This window comes from Tauraco erythrolophus, chromosome 28 (genome assembly GCF_009769465.1).
Source record: "Tauraco erythrolophus isolate bTauEry1 chromosome 28, bTauEry1.pri, whole genome shotgun sequence".
NCBI lineage: Eukaryota > Metazoa > Chordata > Aves > Musophagiformes > Musophagidae > Tauraco > Tauraco erythrolophus.
In genome coordinates, this window is record NC_141492.1 from 1,689,013 (window position 1) to 1,712,011 (window position 22,999).

At 58.1% G+C, this 22,999-nt stretch overlaps 1 protein-coding gene across 1 annotated transcript; it reads right to left on the reverse strand.

Annotated features, from left to right (window-relative positions):
- Window positions 1–136: 136 nt before the first annotated feature.
- On the reverse strand, window positions 137–22,928 carry ONECUT3 (one cut homeobox 3). Its single transcript, XM_086627747.1, has 2 exons — window positions 21,899–22,928; window positions 137–429 (listed from the first exon to the last, which is right to left on the reverse strand). Exons 1-2 carry the CDS (start codon window positions 22,926–22,928, stop codon window positions 137–139), a joined length of 1,323 nt encoding a protein of 440 aa, XP_086483873.1.
- Between the last annotated feature and the right edge of the window lie 71 nt (window positions 22,929–22,999).

Genomic DNA, 22,999 nt, shown 5'->3' on the forward strand with positions numbered 1-22,999 from the left:
TGAGGGTCTGGGAGGCTGATGGACCCGCAGCATCCAAAAGCACCCACCCCAGTTGGCTCGGGGCATGCGTGTGAGTCTGGGGTTGGCTTTGTCATGAGGAGGATGTCCGGGAAGGGGCAGGGAGGGCTGGGGAACATCATGCTTTGGAGAAAGTGCTTGTAGAAGAAGAGGGGACTCCGGGGTTGGTGCCTGGCTCCTCCTGCCAGCGGTTCATACACCGCCGGCGGGCATTCATGAAGAAGTTGCTGACGGTGTTGAGCTCCAAGCCCAGCTGCTGTGAGATGGTCATCTGCATCTCCTTGGATGGGCGCTTGTTCTCCTTGAAGATGGCAATCAGGGTGCGGCGCTGGAGGTCCGTGAAGACCAGCCGCTGCTTCTTGGGCTGCAGGCTCCTGTCTTTCTGCTGCTCTTGCTCTTTGCGTTTGCATGCTAGATGTTCAAAAGAGAGAACAGGGCCATTAATTGGCACCCACCACCCTGGCCCGCTTGCAGGTTGCCTGGCTGCCTCCCAAAAATCAGGCCCTTCCCTCCAGTAAACCTGCTGGCTTGCTGCCCACCACTCCCTCGACTACCTCTCTCCTCTTCCTCCTTATGCCTCCTGAGCATCTGCTGAGATGGAACAACAGCTTCTTGCAACATCAGTATGAGAAAAGCCCAGGTGAAGCCCATCAACTCTTCAGATGCCCAGGAAAAGCCCAAGTCTCAGCATCTCCAGCTGACCCTGGGACTAGAGACCGAGGAAACTCCCGGGCTGACTCTGCTCCCACAGCCTGGCTATTGCGACCTGCTCCATCCCTAAATTGTGGGGGTCATCCATCAGCCTCCCTTCCTTTGGTGCACTCTGGCATGGTCTCCCTCACCTCCTCGTCACCTCTATGGATCTCACTGGAGGACTCAGGGAACTGGTGTCTCTTGGCCATCACATCCACCTGCCACCTCTGAAATGCAGGGAAGAGCCCGGGACAGGGACGTTATGAAAAGGCTGGTCTGCAGCCACCACATCCCACGGCAGACAGCCTGGGAGGACCATTGATGGTTCCACCTGCTCTGGGAAGGGGTTTTCCTGTCTCTGGAGGCAGAAGAACAGCCTAAGCCACCTGAAGCTCCAGGACTTTTAGTCTCCCCTACGCGCCTTTGCTACTGGATCCTTTGGCACATGTGTCAGGTTGATCCAGCACCAAATTAAAAGCCTTCCCTACAGATTTGGCTTGGGCAGTAGGTCAGGACAGAGGTGCTGTCACACGGGGACAGGCTGCCAGGAGCCAGGAAAGCCCCCCTGACACCACCATGCTGCGTGCAAGGGAGGGAGGGAGGTGAGTACCCACCTTTTGGTAAATACATAAATTTTAATTGCAGGAATATTAAGCGCACTGTTGGTGGAACGGTGAGAAAAGGAGCCGTTTGCTACGATATTTTTCTAGAAAACTACAGAATAATTGAGGTTGGTGGAGGTTGCTGCTGCAGTTCCTACTCAAATGTGCGTGGGCACTGCGAGAACACGAGACGCCCATGGGGTAGGCAGGTCATGGATCTGGCCCTCCAAGGTTGGGGACACACAGTTTCCTCCTAGAAAGTTCAGAAAAGAGTCAGGAAACTGTGGTCTAAAGACCTTCTGAGGAAAGCCCAACTCTTGCCCCAAGCAGCAGCAGTTTTCAGATTTTGAGGTTTCTTGGTTCGGGTCTTCCAAAGGATTTTGCAGGGAGGGCACTGGTCTGTCGAGACATTTGCTGTCGGAATGTTGCTGGATGACAGATTTCAACTTGCTTCCCACTTCCAGGAGTCTCTCTGACCTGGTGCACAGACCTTGCCAGAGGCCAAGGCTAAAAGCTGCTGCTGCAGCAATGCAACAGCAACTTGGGTCCACGGGACAGTATTCCCCTCAGGCTACCTACCTACCTGCTCTACAGACGCACCTCCATGGCCAGGCTGAGTACAAGGGTAGGCAGCCCCATGGCCTAGGAGTAACGGGAGGGTGTCTGAAGTCACTTCTTCCTTACTAGAGAATAAGGAAGGTCTTCCTCTGATTTTTTTTTAGCTGGCCTGTGCTACAAGTCCTCTTTGTATCACCTCGAACTAACAGAGAAGGACGATATCCACCCCTTCCACCCAAAGCTGGGGAGATCTAGAGCTCGGTGAAGCAGATAATTTATGCAACATATTTAGCCTTGTTTCCCCAGCTGCTGGGCTCGGTCCTCACCCCATCCCCATGCGGGTGGTGGGAGCCATCGGTTCTGCTCCCACTGGGGCAGGGGACAGGAGGCACCAAGCTTGGCACAACCAACCACACTCAGGCAAAGTCAGCCGTCCCTGGTAAGGATGGTGAGTCGAGAGCCTTCCCCTCCCCTTCTCCCCCCCAGGCAGGTTTGGCTGCAAACCACCATCCTTGGGGACAAGGGACAGTCTGAGCCCGGGTGGTGCCAGGGAACCCTGTCCCAGGGGTACCTTACTCAAACAGCCAGCAGAGAATGGTTTAGTGGAAACCTACCCTATGACCATCAGATGCTTGCAAAAAGAACAAACAAAAAAAGCCTTTATAGAAAACTTTTTTTCCAGACATGAATTATAACAAAACAACAAAAAAAAAAAGACACTCCCCCCCAAACTCCCCCCAAAAGCAAACGACAAAAATCCCCCCTCCCACCATACGTGCACATTCGGAGCAGCGTGTCTTCACCCTGCCAGACCCCTCGCCCACCCAACGCGTGCCCTCCCGGCGTTCCCCCAGCATGCTCGGCTCCGGCCCCGTGCCGGTGGCACGGGTGAGACCTCGTGTCAATGGTGGGCACCTCGCACGCTCCCCGTGAGCGTGGCTTTTGCTCTGCATGGATGGCACCTGCACTACATCGACACCAGGAACACACAATCGTGTGCAGGTTCGTGTAAATACATCCGTAACCCCACGGGACTCGCCGGTGCACGCGCTCACCCAGCTGTAACCCCAGCAAAGCCACTGGGATGCAGGTTGTTGTCTTGCTTTCCTGCCTCTTGGCACCCACCCCCACCAGCGGAGCGGCACAGCCAGCCTCAGACCCAGCGTTTCAGCTTTTCAGCCTCACATTCCCCCCTCCCTCACTCAATTTTTAGAAGTAATTACTACAAACCAGTCGCCCATTAATAACTCGAAGCTCCGAGGCAGACGCTAACCATCAGGGTCTTGCTGGTAAAACCGCCCCAGCATTAAAACCGGGGCCCAGTATTGCTTAGACAGAGGTGACATCCTGCTCCGCGCCCCTTGGTCCCCCCGTTATTTTTGGCCCGCGATCCTGGCGGTGGCCGCATCCCACATTTCCTGTGCTCGTTTGTTTATTTATTAATTTCTTTTTCTGCTGATGCAGCCCAACACCCCTCTTCCCCAGTTCAATCTAATTACAGCTCCGCACAACAGAAATCGATAGTGACGCTGGTCAGATCTATTTACGGCGGCCATCAACCCCCCAACGGAGGATCTTTTTCCTATTCCCCATCCCCCGGGCGCTGCTTTCCCAGGCAGGCTGGCGGTGGCCGTCCCCGTGTCCCCGCAAGCGGTGGGAGCTGGGGACAGGGGACAGTCAGGGGCACAGCTCTGACTCCTGCCCAGGCCAGCACAGAGGGAGGGTTTTACTTCGTGCTTCAAAATCCTTTTTTTCCAAGTCCCGAGCTCAAAACGACACATCCTTGGCTTAATGCTTGTTCTTCGGTCACGTCCCTCCAAGGTCTCTGGGCCTGGCCAGTCGGTGGGGATGGGGACAGGCTTCAGGGCACTTCCACCCCTGCTCTGTGTTATCTCCTCAGCAAACGCCCAAAGCACAGGATTTATTCCCCGGCTTGTCCTGCTCGTCCTGAGCACAAGAGACCTTGGTGGTACCAGGACCAACAGTGGGAGAGATGGATTGGGGTCCTCCAGGTCCAGGGCGGATGCTCTGTTGGGCAGTAAAGGGTTGAGCTCACCCACAGTGGAGGTCTTTCCCTCCTTCCTCTGTCTCTTCCCAGCTCATTTCACAACATCTGCACCTCTGAGACCTCCACAGCTCAGCCAGGTTTGGCTGAAACCAACCAACAAGTCCAGAATTGACAAGCAGGGAATGCCAGACAGAGTGGGATGAGGTGATCACACGGAACCTCTTCCTTCTAGACACCAGGCACGCAATCCGAGCAGTATTTCATCCCTAAGGTAGCTGACCTGGCTGCAGAAGAACCACAGGGAGCAAAGGCAAGGAGGAACCCCGGGAGGAAAAGCAGCAGGAAAGCCCTCTGAAAGCAGAGGCATCCCACCCACTTCCCCCAGCAGATTTCGGCCTCCCTGGAGACTTATGTCAGAGGGAGCACGTTTTCCTTGACTTAACCTTGACAGCTCAAAGCAAAATATCTCCCAAATCATTTCTAAAGGGACATAATAGAGACAATCAAATGGCTGCTGTTCAGAAGCTGCGATTATGCCTCGCAGCGTGAACTCCGCGAAGCATTTAACTAATACCTGATGGCTTTGCAGGCTTCCGCAGCCCGCCAGACACTGGTTTCTCTATTATACCCCCAAACCTCTGTTTTCTCAGCCCCAGCGTGCTCTCCCTCTCCATTCTCTTGCAATACAACCTGTAATTTTCTGCCCACTTTGCTTAAGTGCTGGTGATTTGTTGAAATCACAAAAGACAGCCAGGGGCTTTCAGAGCCAGCATGCTGGCTGTAAGCGAGGTGAGGGGGAACAAAAACCAACCCACCAGCTTTTCTCCTTTTCTCCCTGTCAGATCTGCTCCCAGCGGTGCAAGGGGACTGAGGAGCACTTAGAGGCTCCAAGGGAGGTGGAGAAATGGATGGAGAGGGGATACCTGGATGTGGTCGGCCAGGTCAGGACAGGTTCCTTCAGTGCAGAGGTGGAATGGGCTATTCCACTGGTGGGCACCAGGTGGGAAATGGCCCTGAGCAAAGCTGGCTTCTCTCCATGCCTTCGATATGGGTCTAGCCCCTGGGCTGCCTCAGTTTCCCCCTCTCCTTGAAGGGGCAGCAGGCTCTTTCACAGAGAAGGGGGGCTGGGTGTAGGGTTGTGCAATGGGTGTTACTGGTTCAGACCCTGCCCTGGTATTCTGGAAGGTTTCAGAAACTGCAGCTCTGGCCAAACTGGGATGAGCCCAGTGCCTCCCACAGCAGAGTGGTGTCTGATCCCGAGTTGAATTAACCTTATGGCATCTGCTCCCCCAAAGCTGGAACAGAGACAGGATCAGAGATCGAGTGGCTTCATCTGCAAAACAGAAATCCTTTGGTCCACAGCTGGGCCAGCCGCGATGCTCAGAGCTGGGGCAACTCAGAAACTACAAGAGGTTTGTCTGACAGTTCTTTACATTGAAGGAAAAGAGCCCAAAGAGATTTCCCACAAACAGGCTTCTCCAGCTGGGAAGACTCAACGCTGACGGAAGAGTCAGCAGCGTACGATGCAGGAAGAAAGAGTGTTCAAAAACCAAACCTCAACTTTCTTTTTGCCTTTTTTTTTTTTTTCCTGAAACCCCATTTGATTTCAAAAACTAACGAACACGCATGCAAAGGGGGCTGCAGTGTCAACCACGCAACCGCCGTGGCAGAGCCTGCCCCGTGCTGCCCATCCCTGTAAATGCGACCCAGCAACGCTGTAACCCTGCGATCCGCGAGACTTCAGCAGCACATGACAAAAAAAAACAAAAAACCAAAACCAAACGACTTTCTGGCTCCAAGCCTTGCCGTAGTAAAAACTGCCCTGCTCTAGAAACTGGCAGGTTTGGAAGTCGTGTGTCCAGAGCCCGAGAGGATGCAATTAGGAGCTGTGACCTGTCTGCAGAGCTGCAGCCTCACAGTCCTGCTGGGTCGGAGTGACCCAGTCCGGCCAGAGCTCCCGGTGCTGTGCGTGGCGCTGTGCCACGTGGCCCTGCCTCGCTGGGGACCGGCTTCCCCGCTGGCATCCCTGGGAGCTGCCAGAGGATGAGTCCCGAGGCGCGAGGAGAGCCCCTGGTCATTGGTATGCAGCCAGCACGCTGCAGGGTGAGCCGCTTCCCCGAGCCCAGCAAATTAAATCTTCCTTTGAATGCTGCAAATGAGGAGATGAGATGAGACAAAGCGCTCGCCTCGGCGTTGCTGGGTGCATTTTCTTTTCCTTGCAAAGGGTTTCGGTGGCTCGTTCCAACAAGTGGCTCCGATCAACCCATACGGGGCTGTGAGGCATCGCCAGCTGCCGGCACCGCCACCCCCGGCCCGCTCCCCAACAGCCCAGGAGGGGCTTTCCGAGCAGCGCAGGCTGGCAGACACAGCAAAGGGACTGGAACTGGAAGCACAAGTCCTCAGTCCTCCGCCTGGGATTGTCCCTCCCGAGAGAGGGGTTTGGCTGGGACCAGCAGAGGCTAGAGGGGACCAGCAGATCCACCCAAACGTGCGGCACGGCAGCGACGCCAGCCCCGTGAGATGCCTCGTTTTGCCTCTCCTGCACTTCTCAAGCTTTGTCTGGTTTTTCATGGTGTAGCATTTTCAGCTTTCCCAGTGCTGAAGCAGATGAGTTTATCTGGTCTGAGGGCAGGTGAAGGGACACAAAGAAGCTATGGTGGCTGCTGGTGTGCTTGGCTCCATCCCTCTGGGTTTGCCCTATTTTTCTTCTTGTCCTTTTCAGGTAAGCTGCCACCAGTCCCACCAGAGACAGCCCTGGGCTAATCTGGCTGCATCAGACCCCTCTCACGGACACAGAAATAAACAGCTTCAGATGACTTTAAAATGTGGGTTTGTCATTAAAAGCATTTTTCTGCAGAGGTTTGATTTTTCACTCACTTTTCCAGAGACTTTCACAAAGGGAGACCTGGTGCCGTGCTCCGGTCTCCCCCAGATCCGGCTGAACCAGGCTCAGCCCCCAGCCCTGCCATCACATCTGCTGGCCAAGCCGCTTCTCCCATTTGTCCCATTTCCTCCCTTTCTAGGTCTTTTTTTTTTGGACCAAAGTTGGCTGTTTCTTATTGTCCCAGTGGAGACCACTGCCATCACAAGCTGCCCAGTGCTCATGCTGCCAGCACAGCCCAGGACCGAACCAGCTGCCTGGCATGAGGCAGGGCTGGGCAGAGGTGCCCTGGGAGTCCTCCCAGCTGCTCCGTTCTCCTTACTCTTCTCCCCAGTCATTGCCACTTAGTGTGACAAGAGCAAATTGGTGCTAATGAAGTGCCGGAATCAGGCAGCGTGGCAGGCAGGAACAGGCAGAGCCGCGAGGGATGGCAGCGGCAGGGGAAGGTCGTCGCCTTCTGGGAGAGAGGGAGGACGTGGGGATCCCTCCAGCTTCTGAAATAAGTTTTCCTCGGAGTCAGCGACACTTGCTCGAGCTCAGCTTTGGCGCAAGAGCCCCAGCTGCAGAATCCGGGGAGAATTTAGGGGAATCTTGGATTCTGGGAATCTAGGACAAGTGATGTTTAAACTGAAAGAGGGCAGATTTAGGTTAGATATAAGAAAGAAATTCTTTACATTGAGGGTGGTGAGGTACTGGAGCAAGTTGCCCAGAGAAGTTGTGGATGCCCCATCTCTGGAGGTGTTCAAGGCTTTGGGCAACCTGGTGTAGTGGAGGGTGTCCCTGCACATGGCAGGGGGGTTGGAACTAGATGATCTTTGAGGTCCCTTCCAATCCAAACCATTCTATGGTTCTATGATTGTATGTTCCTGCAACCCACACTGCTGTGGGTCCTGCGCAGTCCACCTCCATCCTCGCTCCTTCATGCAGGAAAGGAGCAGCAAGGATTTCCCTCTGGCTCCCATCAGCCCATTCCCATCAGGTTCCTCCTGCCAAACACCCGCTGCCTTCAGCAGCTCTTGGATCTGGCTCTCCGAGCAGGGACAATAAACAAGCTCAGCAGCCAATGAAGCGTATTTCATCAGAGCACGCGTTGCTCCCGAGCCGCTCTCAGTGGAGAGATGGTGTCCAGAGAGGGCCCAGAGCTGTTATCAACCAAGGAAAATTTGCTGGAGAGAGGAGAAAAGTAGCAGGGGAAAAAGAACCCGACAGTTTTCCGCATCTCCTGATTAAATCCCATCTCAGGCGGATTTATCGGGTGTGAGATGGCAAGCTCCCTTAGGGCTTGGCTGAGTCAATTCTCGAATGGCTGCTGCCTTTCTTGCCCTGCAGTGCTGTGCAAACCAGAAAAATCTGTAATCCTCCGGGTTTGGGGGCTCAAGGTTTGCTTCGCCAGGGCCTGGGACCCTCTGGAGGCAGGCGGGGGGCCCTGAGCGGGCACACGGCTCGCTCTCAGCTTACCCCTTCGTGCCCGCAGCCCACAGCAGGACGGAGCTCCCAGATCCCAGCCTTTCCCTGCCACCATGCCCCGCTCCGGAAGGCCGTGATGCTCCGAAGGCCATTTCCAGCCGAACCTCAACAGGTGCCGCAGCCCGGCTCCGAGCGTCCCCCAATTCCTGGCTATTCACAGCCAGCACGAAGCCACCCGTGCTGCTGGGCAGCGCCCAGCGCGGCGGGCACGTGCCCGGGCTGGTCACCCCACGCTGAGGAGGGGGCTGGGGACGACGGCTCCTCATTTCGCCGCTCATGGGGACCCCGGGGCGGCTCAGCCCCCGTCAGGGGACCCTGCCCGGCGCCCCGGCCCGGGGGCAACACCGGCTGCCCCTCAGCCCTGGTGCTGGCACAGCGCCCTCAGCCGCACCTGCCCCAGGCCGGGCCGTGGGAGCGGCGGGGCCGAGGTGCCAGGCCCGCCCCAGCGCCCCGCCGCCATTTTAGAGCTCTGCTCCCGCCCGGTGCCCCCCGCCCGGTGCCCCCCGCCCGGCGGGAAATGGTTTGTTCCACTCCCCCCTCCCCGCAGCCACCTCGGGCCGTCCCCGCCGCGCTGGCGCCCCCCCGCGGATCGACAGGAGCATTTCCCCCCCCCCCCGGGGGCGGTGGCAGTGGTACAGCTCGCCCCGCCCCCTTTCGCCGCTGCCCAATGGCGCGTTGCGGCCGCCCCTCGCCACGAGGGAGATGGGCTGTTCCCACCCCCCCCCCCACGCCCCCCCCCGCTCAGGGAGATGGGCCGTTCCAGCCGCATCGCTCACACGGGACGGGAGCGGTCCACCGCGTCCCGGGGGGGGGGACGACGGGGCCGGGAGCCGCGGGGATGGCACCTCCGGGGCGGGGAGCCGCTGTTTGCCCCATGGCCCTGCAGTGTCCCATCGCTGCCCAGCGGCTGCCCCACGGCCCATCGCCCCCCCGCAACCCCGTACCCCTCGGAACCCACCGCCCCGGGGGGGCTCAGCCGCTGTCCCCCCACGCGTGGGGCTGGCGCGGCCGGCGCTAAGCCAGTGACACTTAATCCACCGCTCCGGCGTTATTAGCGCAGCTCCCCAGGCAGTTCCCGCAGTAATTGCACTGATCTGCCAGGGATTACACGCGGCCGCTGTAACGATGGATGATGTTTTAATTGGAGCCGGGCACCTCCGGGGAGGGACCGAGACCCCCGAGCACCGAGGGAGGACGCACCAACCGGCTGCACGTGGGGTGAAGGGGCTGCCCGGGCACAGGCGGCAGCTCCCGGGAGGGGTTTTAGGGTGAGGGGCAGCCAGAAACCTGGACCCCGCTGGGCAACCGAGCGTCAAGCAATTCCCTGGCTTCAAGCGATTCCCTGGCTGGGAGCGTGGCCGGTTCCACGACGGGGTCCCGGCACCCAGACACCAGTGATCCCAGCTGGGTGGGTTTCAGCATCTCCTCGTGGCTGCAAAGCAGCCGGGGATGCTCCCGAGCAGCTGGGGAGGGCTCTTCCCAGCTCCCAAATCACTGCTGGGGCTGGGGGGAACGACCAGCCTGGGCTGTGCCCGCTGCCACTTTCCCCTGGGTCCTGCTCCCTGCCCCTTTCTGACCCCGTCCTGCCAGGAGGGAAACTCCAGTGGGAAAAGGGCTTTTGCTCCCTCCCATCCAAACACAGCAGAGAAACTTCCCCCCCCACCCCAGTGCCTTTAAAAATGACCCCCACACAGAGCTGTTCGTTCTGGTAAAGCAGCAATTAATCACGGCAAGTATGGGATGGATTTGTAATCAGCTTCCCTCCCTCCCACCCCCCCCATTTCACAGCCCTGGGTATTTTTCCTGCCCCCCCACCCCCCCCCAGCTGTATGCGGGGATGGAGCCGGGGCCGGCACAGCTCATTGATCCTTCCCGGTCGATTTTATTGAAACTCCCACGAGTGGCTTTAACTGCGTGTTGGATATTGCTGGCACATCAGTTTGATGGCTACGTGACCGGCGGGGAGCTCGCGGGCAGGTTTGCAGGGAGGGAGGTGAAGGGGAAGGGGCTGCAGGAGGGGGGGATTAATCCCGATGGAGCTGGGTTATTCCCTGGGTTGTTCCCTGGGTGGGAGCTGCCCGTCCCCAGGGTTTGAACCCGAGGGTGGGAGAGTGAAATGTAGCGGCACAGCTGGAGGGGTGGGTGTTTGGGGGGGTTGCTTAAAGGGAATGTTTTCTCTTGGCCCCATTTTATTGCTGGCTGGGAAAGGGGCTGTTGGGGGCAAAATGAGCCCAGAAAGAAAGGAGGAGAGAAAGGGGGGGAAAAAGAAGAAAAAAGGGGGAAAAAAGAGAGGAAAAGAGAAAAGGAAAATGAGGAAAACAAGGAAAAGGCAAAAGCAAAGGAAAAGGAGGAAAACAAGGAAAAGGCAAAGGAAAAGGAGGAAAACAAGGCAAAGGCAAAGGCGGGAAACAAGGAAGCGAAGGGAAAGGAAGAGGAGAAGGAGAAGAGGAAGGAGGAAAGGGAGAAGAAAAAGAGAAAAAGAAAAACTAAAAAAGAAACGAAAAGAAAAGAAAAGAAGAAAGAGAAAAGGAAAAGGAAAAGAAAAGGAAAAGAAAAGAAAAGGAAAAGAAAAGAGAAGAGAAAAGAAGGGAAAAGAAAAGAGAAAAGAAAAGAAGAGAAAAGAAAAGAAGAAAAGAGAAGAGAAGAGAAAAGAAAAGAAGAAAGGAAAACAAGGAGAAGAAAGAGGAAAGGGGTGGAGAGGAGCGGAGCGAGGGGATCCCAGCCGGGTGTCACAGCTCTATCCAAGCCCAACGCCCAGCAGCCCCTTTGTTTTCCCCGCGCTCCTGTCGCCCTTTCCCTTCCTGTCTGTTTTCTCCCATTTTTGCCGAACAGGAGACAGCCAAAGGGGGGGGTCCCTGCCAGTGCCAGTGACTCTGCCCAGGGGGCTGCCCCCTCCCACCACCAGCACTCCGGGGTACCCAGCCAGGCTCCGGCACCTTCAGGAGCATCAGAGCGATCAGAGGAGCCGCCTGGAATGAAATCATCATCCAGAAGATGTAGAAACCCTCCATAAGCATCACTGGAAAAGCTCCTGAGCAGGAGGCCGAGGGGGCTGCCAGAGCCCCCCGATTCCCCAAATGTCCCCCCAAGGTCCCTTTTCCAGGGGAGAGGCCAGTGCTGTAATGGCACCTGTGGGGCTCGAGGTCCCGGCGCTGCCTGTATCGACTGAGCAGCATCTTCTCTTGTGGAGAGCGGGACCGATCCTCCTCCACCCCTGGGCACCCACCGGCGGGGCAACCTCCTCGCAACGGGGCCAAAAATCAAAGCAAAGAAATAATTCAAGTTTTTCCTGGAGGTGTCGAAGGCAGAGGAATCGCTGGGAAACACCAAGTTGGGGTGGAAAAGGCTGTTTCGGTTTTGGGGAGGTGCTTTCTGATTTTCTCTGGGAAAAGCGAGCTGGTTTGAAATCAGCGTTCCTTTGAATGAACGCCCTGATTTAGATGACTTATTTTTCAATTTCTTTTTTTCTCTTGGCATGCGAAGCATCCGCTGATACCAGCACCCTTCACTGCGTCTTTGACTCTCCTCCTTTCGCCCCATTTCTGACCCACCCAAGCTGAAACCAGCTGCAACGCGGACGCGTGTTCCCACACCCGCCTCGCCACAAACACGCAACAGAAAGAAAATCAAATGCCCTAAATCAAGCGTGGTCCCGGTTCTGGCTGCCTGTGCACACGGGCAGGCAGGTGAGTGGCTTTGGGGGGGTCCAGCAGGAGCCCCCCCATAGAAGAGCTCCCTGGGAATATCATGGTAGGGGTTCAATGCCTTCCACGTGAGAAATGGCATCCAAATCCTGAAGTTTGGCCCCAAAAAGAGGGGATTGATCCATGGATCCATTTCCAGAGGCGTCTTGTTAAAGCCTTGGGTCCCTCTGGATGAGTCTGCAGCCCGGCAGCGCAGTGCCACTGTCCAACCCTCCCTCCATCTCCTCACCTCCTGCAACTTGCGAGGCAGATGGGGAAGGGACCTCCCCATCCCAGGGGAGACTTTGGAAGCACAAACCACCCCGGCACCAACCCCAGCACTTTTTCAAGCATCACATTTGAGCCAAACTCAGCCAGACACCGGTCCATCCGCCAAGCAACCACTGAGCAAAACCCACCAGAGATCCATCCCCCATCCTGGATTGTAATTTACCTGGGGGGATACCAGGTCCAGGGCAAACAAGGGACCCTCGAAAGATGGGAAAAAACACAGATCAGGGCCAGATCTCCAGAGAAATTGCAAGGGATGGGATGCTTGTTGTTGCCACGCGCTGCTGCGCTCCCTGGCCCTGCGACAGGCGCTGAGCGCCGGGGTCTCCGATGCTCTGCAGTGGGAGCAGCCTTTGCCGGCGGCAGAGCGGAGCCGTTGATATCTCTGTCAGCCCCTGATACCATCGCCCGTCAGCAGCTCCCAATACATTTGCAATTTTATCCCTAATGGAGAAAGTTCGCTCATTACCTGCTCTTTATCGGCTGAGAGGAGCGGGACTCCCGCAAAGGGGCATCGCTCGCTGGAGTTCATGTTCCAGCTTAACGGTTTGGCCTTTTATGTGGTGTCACCGAGTTCCTCGGCTCTAATAACCCTGCACCGGTGTCTTCATACACTCTGCACAAGCACTGTCATCCCCGCTCTGACGTGGGGAAACTGAGGCACAGAGGATGCTCAACCTGTCGACCCACAGCCAAGTCACGACTTGTGTCCCTTCAGCTGCCTGGTGGCACTTGGGCAGGAGAGACCAGACTTTGGGACACTTCCCGGTGGCCAGAGACAGCCCTGACGTGGCTCTCGGCTACCCAGAGCTGTGCCCTCCCCATGCCAGGCATGGCAGCGGGGGGTCCTCGGGGCAACCATCACTTTCACAACCCTTTGTAGACCCCTTTGGCATGAGGTGTTTCCCCTGATTTTGGTCCACTTTGGGTGTTTTGCTGTCCCTGACAGCTAAACCTGATGCATCAGGTTCCCAGCTGTGCCCCACAGAGCTGTGCCACGCACCAATCCGTCCCAGCGCGCCCCAAGCCCACCGACTCCTGATATTTATGGCTCCCTGGATTCATGCCAACAGTAGGAGACCTCAGTTCTCCTCCAACCTGGGTGGGAGACCAGCGGCCCTCTGCTCCCCTTGCTGCCTCCTCGGGCCGAGATCAGACCTCAGCTGAGCCGGGTTCGTTACCGCTGCCCGTGCCATTAGCAGCGGAAAAAGCTGCAATTTGCTTTTCCTTCATATTTTTTGATATCAGGGTTTTCCTCGCTCCTCTGCAAGCAAGGAGATGACGGCCGGTCCCGGCGAGTGCTTTTCAACAACCAGCCCCTGCTTTCCCCTCAGCAAGCTCCTGCACGGGGATTTTCTGGCTCCTTCTCCCAGGGGTGATATGGTTTCCCGGACCCCGAAGGGGTCACTCCCTCTTGGCGGTTTCTATACCTTGGGTTTGGGAATAGAAAAAGAAGAAGGACAATCACAGAGGTATAGAACCGAGGCAGGACAGTGGGTCCAGGTCTCCCAATGGGGACGTTGTCCAACACAGGACAGTGGTGGTGACACCCACCATTCCCCAGGTTGGAGGCCAGGCAGCAAATTCCACCCCCAGCTCCCCAAACTCAGCTCATGGCGACACCGAGTCCCGCATTGAAATGATGCCGGAGGAAATCACAGCCCGCTTCGGTTGAAGCGACAAGGTCCTGTGGTGCGAAGCTTGGAGGCAAAACCCCCGGGGATGAGAAGGTGAAGGAAAGGACCATCACTGGTCCCTGACGAGGGGCCCAAATGTCAGCATCCACAGCAGGATACACGAGCACCCTCACTGCATCCCTGCCCGTCTCCGCCCGTCACCTCTGCCTTCATCCACCCCCATCGCGGATGCACGTCCTCTTGCCACGCGGCACCCCAGGCCCCATTTTTGCTCTGGCAAAGCATTGCCTTCTCCGTGCCTTAACTTCACCACCTGTGAAACATCTTGAACCCCTCTGAATCCCTTTTAAATAATTTCTGGACCTCCTCACCTTGCGCTGCAGATACCACCAGGACTTAGAGCAACGGTGCTTATCCCTAACGGATATATATCCCTATATATATCCCTATATATATAAAGACAGAGTTATTAAGGTCATTCTTGAAATCCTAACCACGTCCGTGCAAATGTGTCTTGATTTTAATATTAGGTCTTTATTTTTCAAATGTCCTGCCCTCCTTCCAGCAACAGAGAATCCCCGTTGCCTTTTTGTTTCGCTATTTTTCAACACCACCAGTGTTCTAAAAAATCCATCATCCGTTTTGCCTGTCTGCCGCCACCTTGGTTTAAATCTTGCTGGAGATGCTCTGTATCATTTGAGGTAGTACGAGATTTTTGAATTTCTGTTTAATCAGCAAAATCTTGCCACGCGACAGCCACGGTCTTGCACGGAGCTGGTAATAAATGCACTCGGCTGCCGAAACCTGCTGCCAGCTGCTCACCGGCCCAGCACGGTCCTGCATCGCTCCTGTTCCACCCACCCAGCATTGCTTTTGTCTGTGGACAGGTGGGCTGGAGGAGAAAATTTTGAGCTCTAACTTGCCCTTTGTAGCAGTTTTCAAAGCCAGGGGCTGACCCCAGACCCCCCGCGCTGCCGTTGGTGCTGCGCGGGTGGAGGATGACGGCCAAGAGCACAACCTGGGTTGATGGGGCACATCCCAGATTGATGGGGCACATCCTGGGCACAGACACAGGCTCAGATCGATGCTGAGCTGCAGGATTTGTGCTCAGATCCAAAAAGGGAGCTGGGGCAGAGCCGCGCAGGTGGATGGATACGGGGAATCAGGCAGAGCGAAGCTGCCTGATGTCTCCATCAGTACTTGGGGCCAGGCTCCCTCCACCTGAGCCTTTCCAAGAAACCTCAGAGAATCCGGCAACAAAGGGGGAAAACTCTTCCCCCACCGTCCAAGAAGGTGCTGGGGCTGGGAGGTGACAAGTCCAGCTTCCGGCGCAGCCAGGGAGGCAGCGATTCCTGCGGGAAACACAGCCCGTCCTAAGGCAGCGACGACCCAAACTGCACCCCAAGGTGTGGAGCAGGAGGACAGGTTGGGTCTTCAGATGCCCCTCAAGCTGCAAAGCCTCAGTCCTTTGGAACCAGGCTCTGCTCTTGGGGTTATTTTAATTTTTCCTCTTTTTTTTTTTGTTGGTGTTGCACGTCGGCTGCCACCACCCCACCATGAGCCCTGTGAGGGCTTCGCACAGGGACCCCTGTGTGCCCGGGAGGTTTCTGTGAGGGATTTCTGGTCCCTCTACACCCTGACAATGCCACAGGGATGCCAGGGGAGGCGAGGTGCCGTGCCCAGGGCAGGGTGGGATCTGCCCAGGGCACAAAAACAGGCACCCAGGCCCTGTCTCCGATCTCCTCCTGCCTTCACCAGCCCTTTTCTTCCTCTCCATTGGCAGCCCCCAGTTTTCTCGAGGGCTTTGGCATTGGCTGCATGGCACCAAGCAAGCCGGGCAGAAGCCCCAGAGCTGGGTGCACCGGCAGAGTTTCCCCCGTGGCCGCTGCTGGTGGGGACGGCTGCCCGCTCCCACCGGCGCAGGCTCCCCGGCCCTGCAACCGCATCTGAGCCGAATGAGAAAATATTGGATTTGTTTTCTGGAGGAAAAAAAAAAATAAAAAAAAATCCAATATTCTGTCTGTGATCCCAGACTCTGCGCCTGGTTATGGCAGGAAAATGCTGTAAATCTTTCCTTTCCCCACCAGCTGGGGAAGAAAGACTGATTTTCTTTTAATATTCTTATTTTCTCTCCTGGTTTAAGCCCCATCATTTTGCAGGCAGCTCTGCAATCTCTTTGTTGACCAGGGCTTAAACCTGCTCTCCCGGCTTCCCCGACCCCGGGAAGTCGCCTCGCACACCCTTCCCAGCAGCTCCCAGGCAGCGGCAATGAGATTTTAATAGATGTATTTTCAAATTAGTTCTGGGCCTTTCAAGACTTATCAGTTAAATGAGGTTTTTCAAATTGATTCAAAGGTCACTCTGAGAGTTTTCTCTTCTCTGTTATCTCTCCCTTATGGTTTCAGTGGCGATTGACAGGACAGAGGGAAAAAAAAAAAAATGTCACCCCCACGTTGAATACTCAGAAAAAGAAAAAACAACAACAAAAAAACCCACCCAAACAGCAAAAACTCACCCAAAAATGAGGAGGTGGCAAAAAAAGGCTGATTCTGCTTCGGGGTTGGGGGGTCCCTCCTGGGCAAGCGATGAGTGAAGCCCCGAAGGGGGATTTGGGGAGCGGTGTTTGCGGGGGGAGCAGGACCCCACGGACACGGGTGGGTTGTACCCTCCCGCGGAGGGAGGTTATTTCCTCCCGGGGGCGGGGAAAAAAAATCCCATTTAATATTTAACCGACGGGAGGTTTATTGGCCCCTTCGGACGCGGAGATTAGGAGCAAACAGAAAAAACAGCCGCGGGCGGAGCGAGGCGGCTCCGCTGCGCTGATAAGGGCGGCGGCGCGGTGCGGGGCGCGGGGGGGTGCGGAGGGGAGCGCAGCGGCCGCCCCCGCGGAGCCGCCGGCGGCTGCTCCAGGAGGTCGGCCACCGGCGGGCGGCTCCGCGCCGGTGGAGAAAGTTGCCTGTTATTGAAGTGCTAAAAAAAGAAAAAGAAAAAAAAAAAGTAAACCAAAATAATAATAATTTAAGAAAAATTGACGAAATATAAGAAAAAAAAAAAAAAACAAACCTTTTTTTTTTAATTTATTTCCCAACGGGGAAAACGGGTTTCTCTCCTTTCTCTCGTTCTTTCTTCGTATTTTCTCGAGTATTTTGTGTTTTCTCCCCAACCTCTGCAGTGCCGAGGGGGGGGAGCGGGCTCCTGCAGCCCCAAACTCTCTTTTTGCCCCATTTTACGGCAGCGAAATAATTATTTTCCCAACCTACAAAGCTCCCCCGCGGCCCAAGCGCCGTTTCCCCGTCGCCTCTAGGACACGCGCGGACCGAAAGCAGCGAAACCGTCCGCGATTTTCCGCCGCTCTCCCGGGCTGGAGCCGCACTCGGTGCCCGGGGCCGGGGTCGCGAGGAGCCGCGGCCGGAGCCGCCGCGGTGCCCGGTGGCCGCCGACGGGAGGAGCCGTCGTTGGGCCAAAGTCATTTGAAAGAGGCTGAAATTGAAACAAAACTCGTGAAAAAAAAAAAAAAATCCCCAGTTTTTACGCAGCGCAATATTGTCCCTGATTTTGGCTATTCTGTGTGTTAGTTCGAGGTATGAATTAGCGGCGTTAATTATTGGCGTTGCCAAAGCATTCGGGCATTTGCCTTGGCAACGCCCCGCGATCGTGCTCTCAGTTTCGGGGTGGTTTGGGTTGGTTTTTTTTTGAAAAACGACGATTCGTGTTGTGGCGGAGATTTGTTCGGAGGAGAGAAGACGAAAAAGAATAAGAAAATAAAAGGCAAAGCAAGAGGAAGGCACAGGAGGAAGGAAACAAAGAAAGAAGATATAAACGAAGAGATAAATAAAGAAGAGACGAGAAGAGAAGAAGGACGAGAAGAAGAGTAAGAATGAGAGGAAGAAGAAAGAGAAGAAGAGGAAGAGAGAAAGAAGAGAAGAGAAGAAATAGGAAAAGAAAAGAAAAGAAAAGAAAAGAAAAGAAAAGAAAAGAAAAGAAAAGAAAAGAAAAAGAAAAGAAAAGAAAGAAAAGGAAAAGAAAAGAAAAAGACAAAGAAAGAAACGAAAAGAAAAGAAAGAAAGAAAAAGAAAAGAAAAGAAGAAAAGAAAAGAAAAGCAAAAGAAGAAGGAAAGGAAAGGAAAGGAAAGGAAAGGAAAGGAAAGGAAAGGAAAGGAAAGGAAAGGAACGGAAAGGAAAGGAAAGGAAAGGAAAGGAAAGGAAAGGAAAGGAAAGGAAAGGAAAGGAAAGGAAAGGAAAGGAAAGGAAAGGAAAGGAAAGGAAAGGAAAAAAGAAAACGAAAACAACAACAATAACAAAAAAAAAGGAGAACGAAAAACGGAAGGAAAAAAATTAAAGGGGAAAAAAGAAAAAGAAAGAGGCGAGAGGGAAAGGAAAAAGAAAATGTAAAAGAGGACGAAGGAAACGAACACGCGCGGGGAGCGCTGCCCGGGCGCCCCGGCCGCAGCCCGCGGGTCCCCCCTGGCCGCCGGCTCCCACGGGCAGCGCGGCCGCGGTCCCGCGGCCCCACGCCACGGGAAACACTTCGGCGCAGAAAGAGGCATTCGCGGGTGCCGCGGAGCCCACTCGGGACCGCGCTGGCTCCGCGGGGCGCGGGCAGCGGCCGGGTCCCAACGGAACCGGCTCCTCTGGGCCCGCCTCACCGCCCACCCGTGGGCCGAACGCTTCACGCCAGTGAGTGAATTTCGCCACGGACACTCGTCTCGGGGAACAACAGGAGAGGATGGATGAGCCGAGAGCTCGTTCGAGTTAAGGACGAAGGAAGGCGGAGAGCGGGCAGCCACCCTGTCGCGGAAGGGACACAACGATGTTGTCGCTCTCCCGAGAAATAATCACGAGCGAATTTCCCAGTACCGAGTGTCGGACTAAATCCGTGGCGGGGAGGGGGTTTCCAGCGGCGGGGGCTCTGGCAGGATGGGAGCGCAGCAACAGACACGCATGGCGGGAGGGCACCCACCGCCCTCCGCGGACACGCGGGGACGGGAGCGCTCCTGCACCCACATGGTCCCACGAGAACGACGCTGGTGCCTTTTCCGCTCCCAGAACCCTGAGGGACCGGGATGGCGGGTGGGGGTAGTCGCAGGTGGGGGCTCAGAGCCCCGCTCCGCAGCGCGGGGACCCCCAAAAGTGGCATGGTGTGAGCTCCCAGTCACCCACGGGCCCTCGCAGGCCTCGTGGGGGGGTCACGAAGTTTGTAGAGCTGCATCGGGAGCCGGCCGGGGGGGGAAGCAGCGGCCGTGACAGCGGGTCGCAGAGATGGATGGCCCGAGGGGACGGGCCGGGCACCGCCAGCTGCTGCCCAGATGTTTCCCCGTGGGACCCCCCTATTTTACGGAGCTCCGCGGGGGGAGCGGAGCCGGAGGGAGCCCGGGGGGGCAGGAAGGAGCTGCGTCCCCCCCCGGCTGCGGCGCTGCCCGGGTCCCGGCTGAATAATTAATGGTTCATCTGCGGACGGGGCGGCGAGAAGGGGAACTGGAGTGGAAAGAGGAGAAAAGCGGCAATTGCCATTTATAGGGACCCGGCGTGTTTATTGATCCGCGATTTACTGGCTCGGACTAATCCATCAGATGGGCTCCTGTAGCCGGGCGGGATCAGGATCAGGATCAGGATCAGGATCAGGATCAGGATCAGGATCAGGACCGGGACCGGGACCGGGACCGGGACCGGGACCGGGACCGGGACTAGGACCAGCCCTCGCCCCGATTGTGCCCGCCGTTCAACGCTCGTGTTTTCGCTTGCGCTGGAAGGGAAAGAAGACGATCGCGCCCCAGGCGGGGGAAGGGTCCCTTCCCTGCTTGCCGGGGGGGTCGCAGCCCTCCTTGCCCCTCCAGCCCGGGGCGGCCGGAAGGGACGAGCAGGCTCGACTGGCGGCCCTGGGGTGGGTCGAGATGGGGGGAATTCGCCCACATCGATCGGGGAGGCCAGGCACGGTGTCCTCCCCACCCCCACCCCCCCCAGTGCGACCCCCTCCCGTATCACCCCGCTTCTCGGGGCAGCCGGGGCTGGGGCTGAGCCCGAGGGGCTTAAACCCGCCTCACCCCCGGGCCCGGTTGGACGAAACGGCGGAAGGAGCGAAACGAAAGCGGGTCCCAGCGGGGCGGCAGCGGGGCCGGGGGCCGGGAACAAAGCGGCGGGGCCGGGGGAGGCCGCGGGGAGGTCGGGGCGGCTCCCCACGCCCGGGGCCGGGGCCCGGCCGATTCTCCGCCACTGGCCGCTCGGGCTGGCGTGGGGCAGCCGCAGCCCGGCCCCGGGTGGGGAACCAGAGTTTAACGCGGACGACTTCACGGCGGGGTGGTTGGTGTGTTGTTTTGGTGTTTGTTTTTTTTTTTTTTTTTTCCCTGATTTCGCAGAAAGCAAAGAATTAAACCCTGTCCGCAGCAAATTTGGGAGTTTAATTTCCGTAAATAATGTCTCCAAGGCTCCCCTGGGGCCGAGGAAAACTCAGCGCTGGGGAATAACAAACATTTTGGGGAGAATAAACCTCGCTCGACGCGGCGGGAGGAGCAGAGCGATGGCAGCGGGGACAGAGCCCGAGCCGGACCGGCGGGCAGGGACCTCCCCGAGCCTCCCCCAGCCGGGGCCGCATTTTTATCATCACTATCATGGTTATTATTTCAAATTTTGGCGAGTCAGAAACCAGCCACCCGCTGCTCAATTAGCCCGAACAACGGGGGCATTAAACGGCCGATCGCGGCAGTGTTTAAATCTTTATTTACCAGAACCTTGTAAAGCCAGGAACAATTTGCATTCTATTAACTGCTTTTCAATAGGGCATCGACTGGAACTAAAAGATGCCACTACCCTGCCCTAATTAAAGAGCAACTGAATTACACTAAATACATATGAACGCTGCTCTCCTCCATAAATAACGTCGGGCTCCTCGCCGTGCGGAGCGCCCGGCGGGCCGAACTCTGCCCGACCCCACGGGGAGCTCGGATTTCTTTAAAAAAAAAAAAAAATCATACACGCGCGTTTTTTACCCCACGGACACCCGCTCTTGGCCCCGCGGAGCCCCGGCGCGGCTCAGCCGGGGACGGTGCGGAGGAGCTGGGGAAAGGAAGGGCCGGAGCGGCCCCGGGTGCCGGGGGGTGGCGAGTCGGGCCGGGTACGTCCCCGCTCGGTGCTGACCCCTCTGCCAGCCCCCGGCGCTTTCCCCCGCGGCGACTGCGCGCAGCGCGGAGGAGCGCGGAGCCGCGACCCCCGCCCGCCCCCCGCAGCCACAGCGCGGCCGCGCAGAAAACCGGATTTTCTCCAGCAAAGCCTCGGCTCGGCGCCGGCCTGAGGCCGAACAAGCCCCGCCGGGGCGGCCGCGGAGAACGGCGCTGCCGCCGCGCTGCCCTCCGCACCGGCGGTGCTGCGGGGCAGCAGCCGACCCCCACCCAGGCCGGGAACCGGGGGCACGGAGCCGGGGGGGGGGCGGATCTCCTCTTCTCCCCGAGGGCAGCCGGTGCCCGGAGGGAGCGGAGCGCAGCCCCGGCGCTGCCCGCCTCTCCCCGCCCGCTCCCCGGCCCCACAGCCGCGTTCCCGGCCGGGAACGACGGGGCAGCGGGGGGGCGGACAGGAGCTTCCTCCGGTACCGAGCGGCGGTGCCAAACGGACCGCGAAGGAGCTCCACGAGCGACGCCGGGGCCGCGGCACAGCCCGCACCCACGGGCGGCGGGGAGCGTGGGCCGGGGGCCGCCAGCGGCTCTCCCGGGCCCGCCCGAGGGGCAAGAGGCCGGTTCGGCGGGCGGGACCGGGCGGGAAATCACCGCCGAGGGGACGGGCAACCGAACGGGCAGCTCCCGGCTCCCGCCACCCAGGATCCCTCGTTTCCCGCTGGCAGGAGCAGGCCCGGAGAGAGGGGGTTCGCCTTAAATATATAATTCGCCTTAAATACAATTTCCTTCCCGTCCTTCTAGAGGTTTCAAACCGGGCCAGTAACACCCGGCCCAGCCCCAGCCCGCCATGGCTCCCCGCCAACGAGGGGTCCCCACGCGTGTTCGCAGCACCCCGTCACCCACTCGCCCGGAGGTGTGGGGAGGGCGGCCGCGGCAGCAGACCGTGCCGTGCCCTACCTGCCAGCCTGAGCGCCGACATCCTCTGAAATTCCGGCTCCTGCAACCATTTCCACATCCTCCGGAAAGTCTCCCGGCCCGACTTGAGCTTACTCCAGGGCTTGGGGTTCCGCAGCAGGTCCGAGAGGGTCCCCTGGGAGCGGCACAAGATCCTCTGCGCGAAGATCGCCTGCGGGATGCTGTAGCGCTTCAGCTCGGCCGTGATCCGCTGAGCCACCTCCTTGGTGTTGATCTCCTCCACCTGCCCGGAGCCGCCGGGCTGGGAGCCGGTGGCCGAGGCCTGGCGCTCCCGCTCGCCCAGGAGGGAGCCGCCGGGCTGGGCGTGCGGGTGGCCGTGCGGGTGCATCCCGTTGAGCGGCGGCATCATGGCCGAGCTGGGGGCCGCCAGCCCCCGTGCCAGGTGCTCCTCGCCCCGGGACAGCATCGCGGCGTGCGAGTCGAAGCCGTTGGGCGAGAGCATCTTCTCGTTGGGCAAGTGGCCCCCGGGGCCGTAGGGGGCCAGCGGCTGCTGGGCGTTGTGCAGGCTGCCCAGCCCGTTGGGCAGCGGCGAGAGGGGCTGCCCCATGGCCGGCATGTCCTTGGGGTAGTGGCTGTAGAGGTTGCCCATGGAGGCCAGGCTCCGCTCGTCGCGCATGAGGGTGAAGCTGCCGCTCACGTTGCCGGCCAGGCGCTGGTGCGGGTGGTGGTGGTGGTGGTGGTGGTGCGGGTGGTGGAACTTCTCCGAGACGGTGGAGATGGGCGGCAGGTGCTGCAGGGGGGTCAGCGTGGTGTAGGTGCTGCTCAGGCTCATGCCGGAGGGGGACTCGCAGGACATGCTCATGGCGGGGTGCAGCGGGGCGGCCAGGCTGTGTTCGGCGCGGTAGTCGCCCCCCTCCAGGATGGAGGCCATGCCCGAGACCATGGCGGGGCGGCCGTGCGGCACCAGGTTGCGGTGGGAGCCCTGCCGCCCGTGCGCCGGGCTCAGCAGCTCGGCGGGCTGCGAGTGCGGGACGCCGTGCAGGCTGCCCAGGTTCTCCATCGCCAGCTCCATGGTGGCCGCCGGGCTCTGCCGCTGCCTCGCCCGCTCGCTCGCTGCCTTCCTCCCCCACCCCCCCCCCCGCC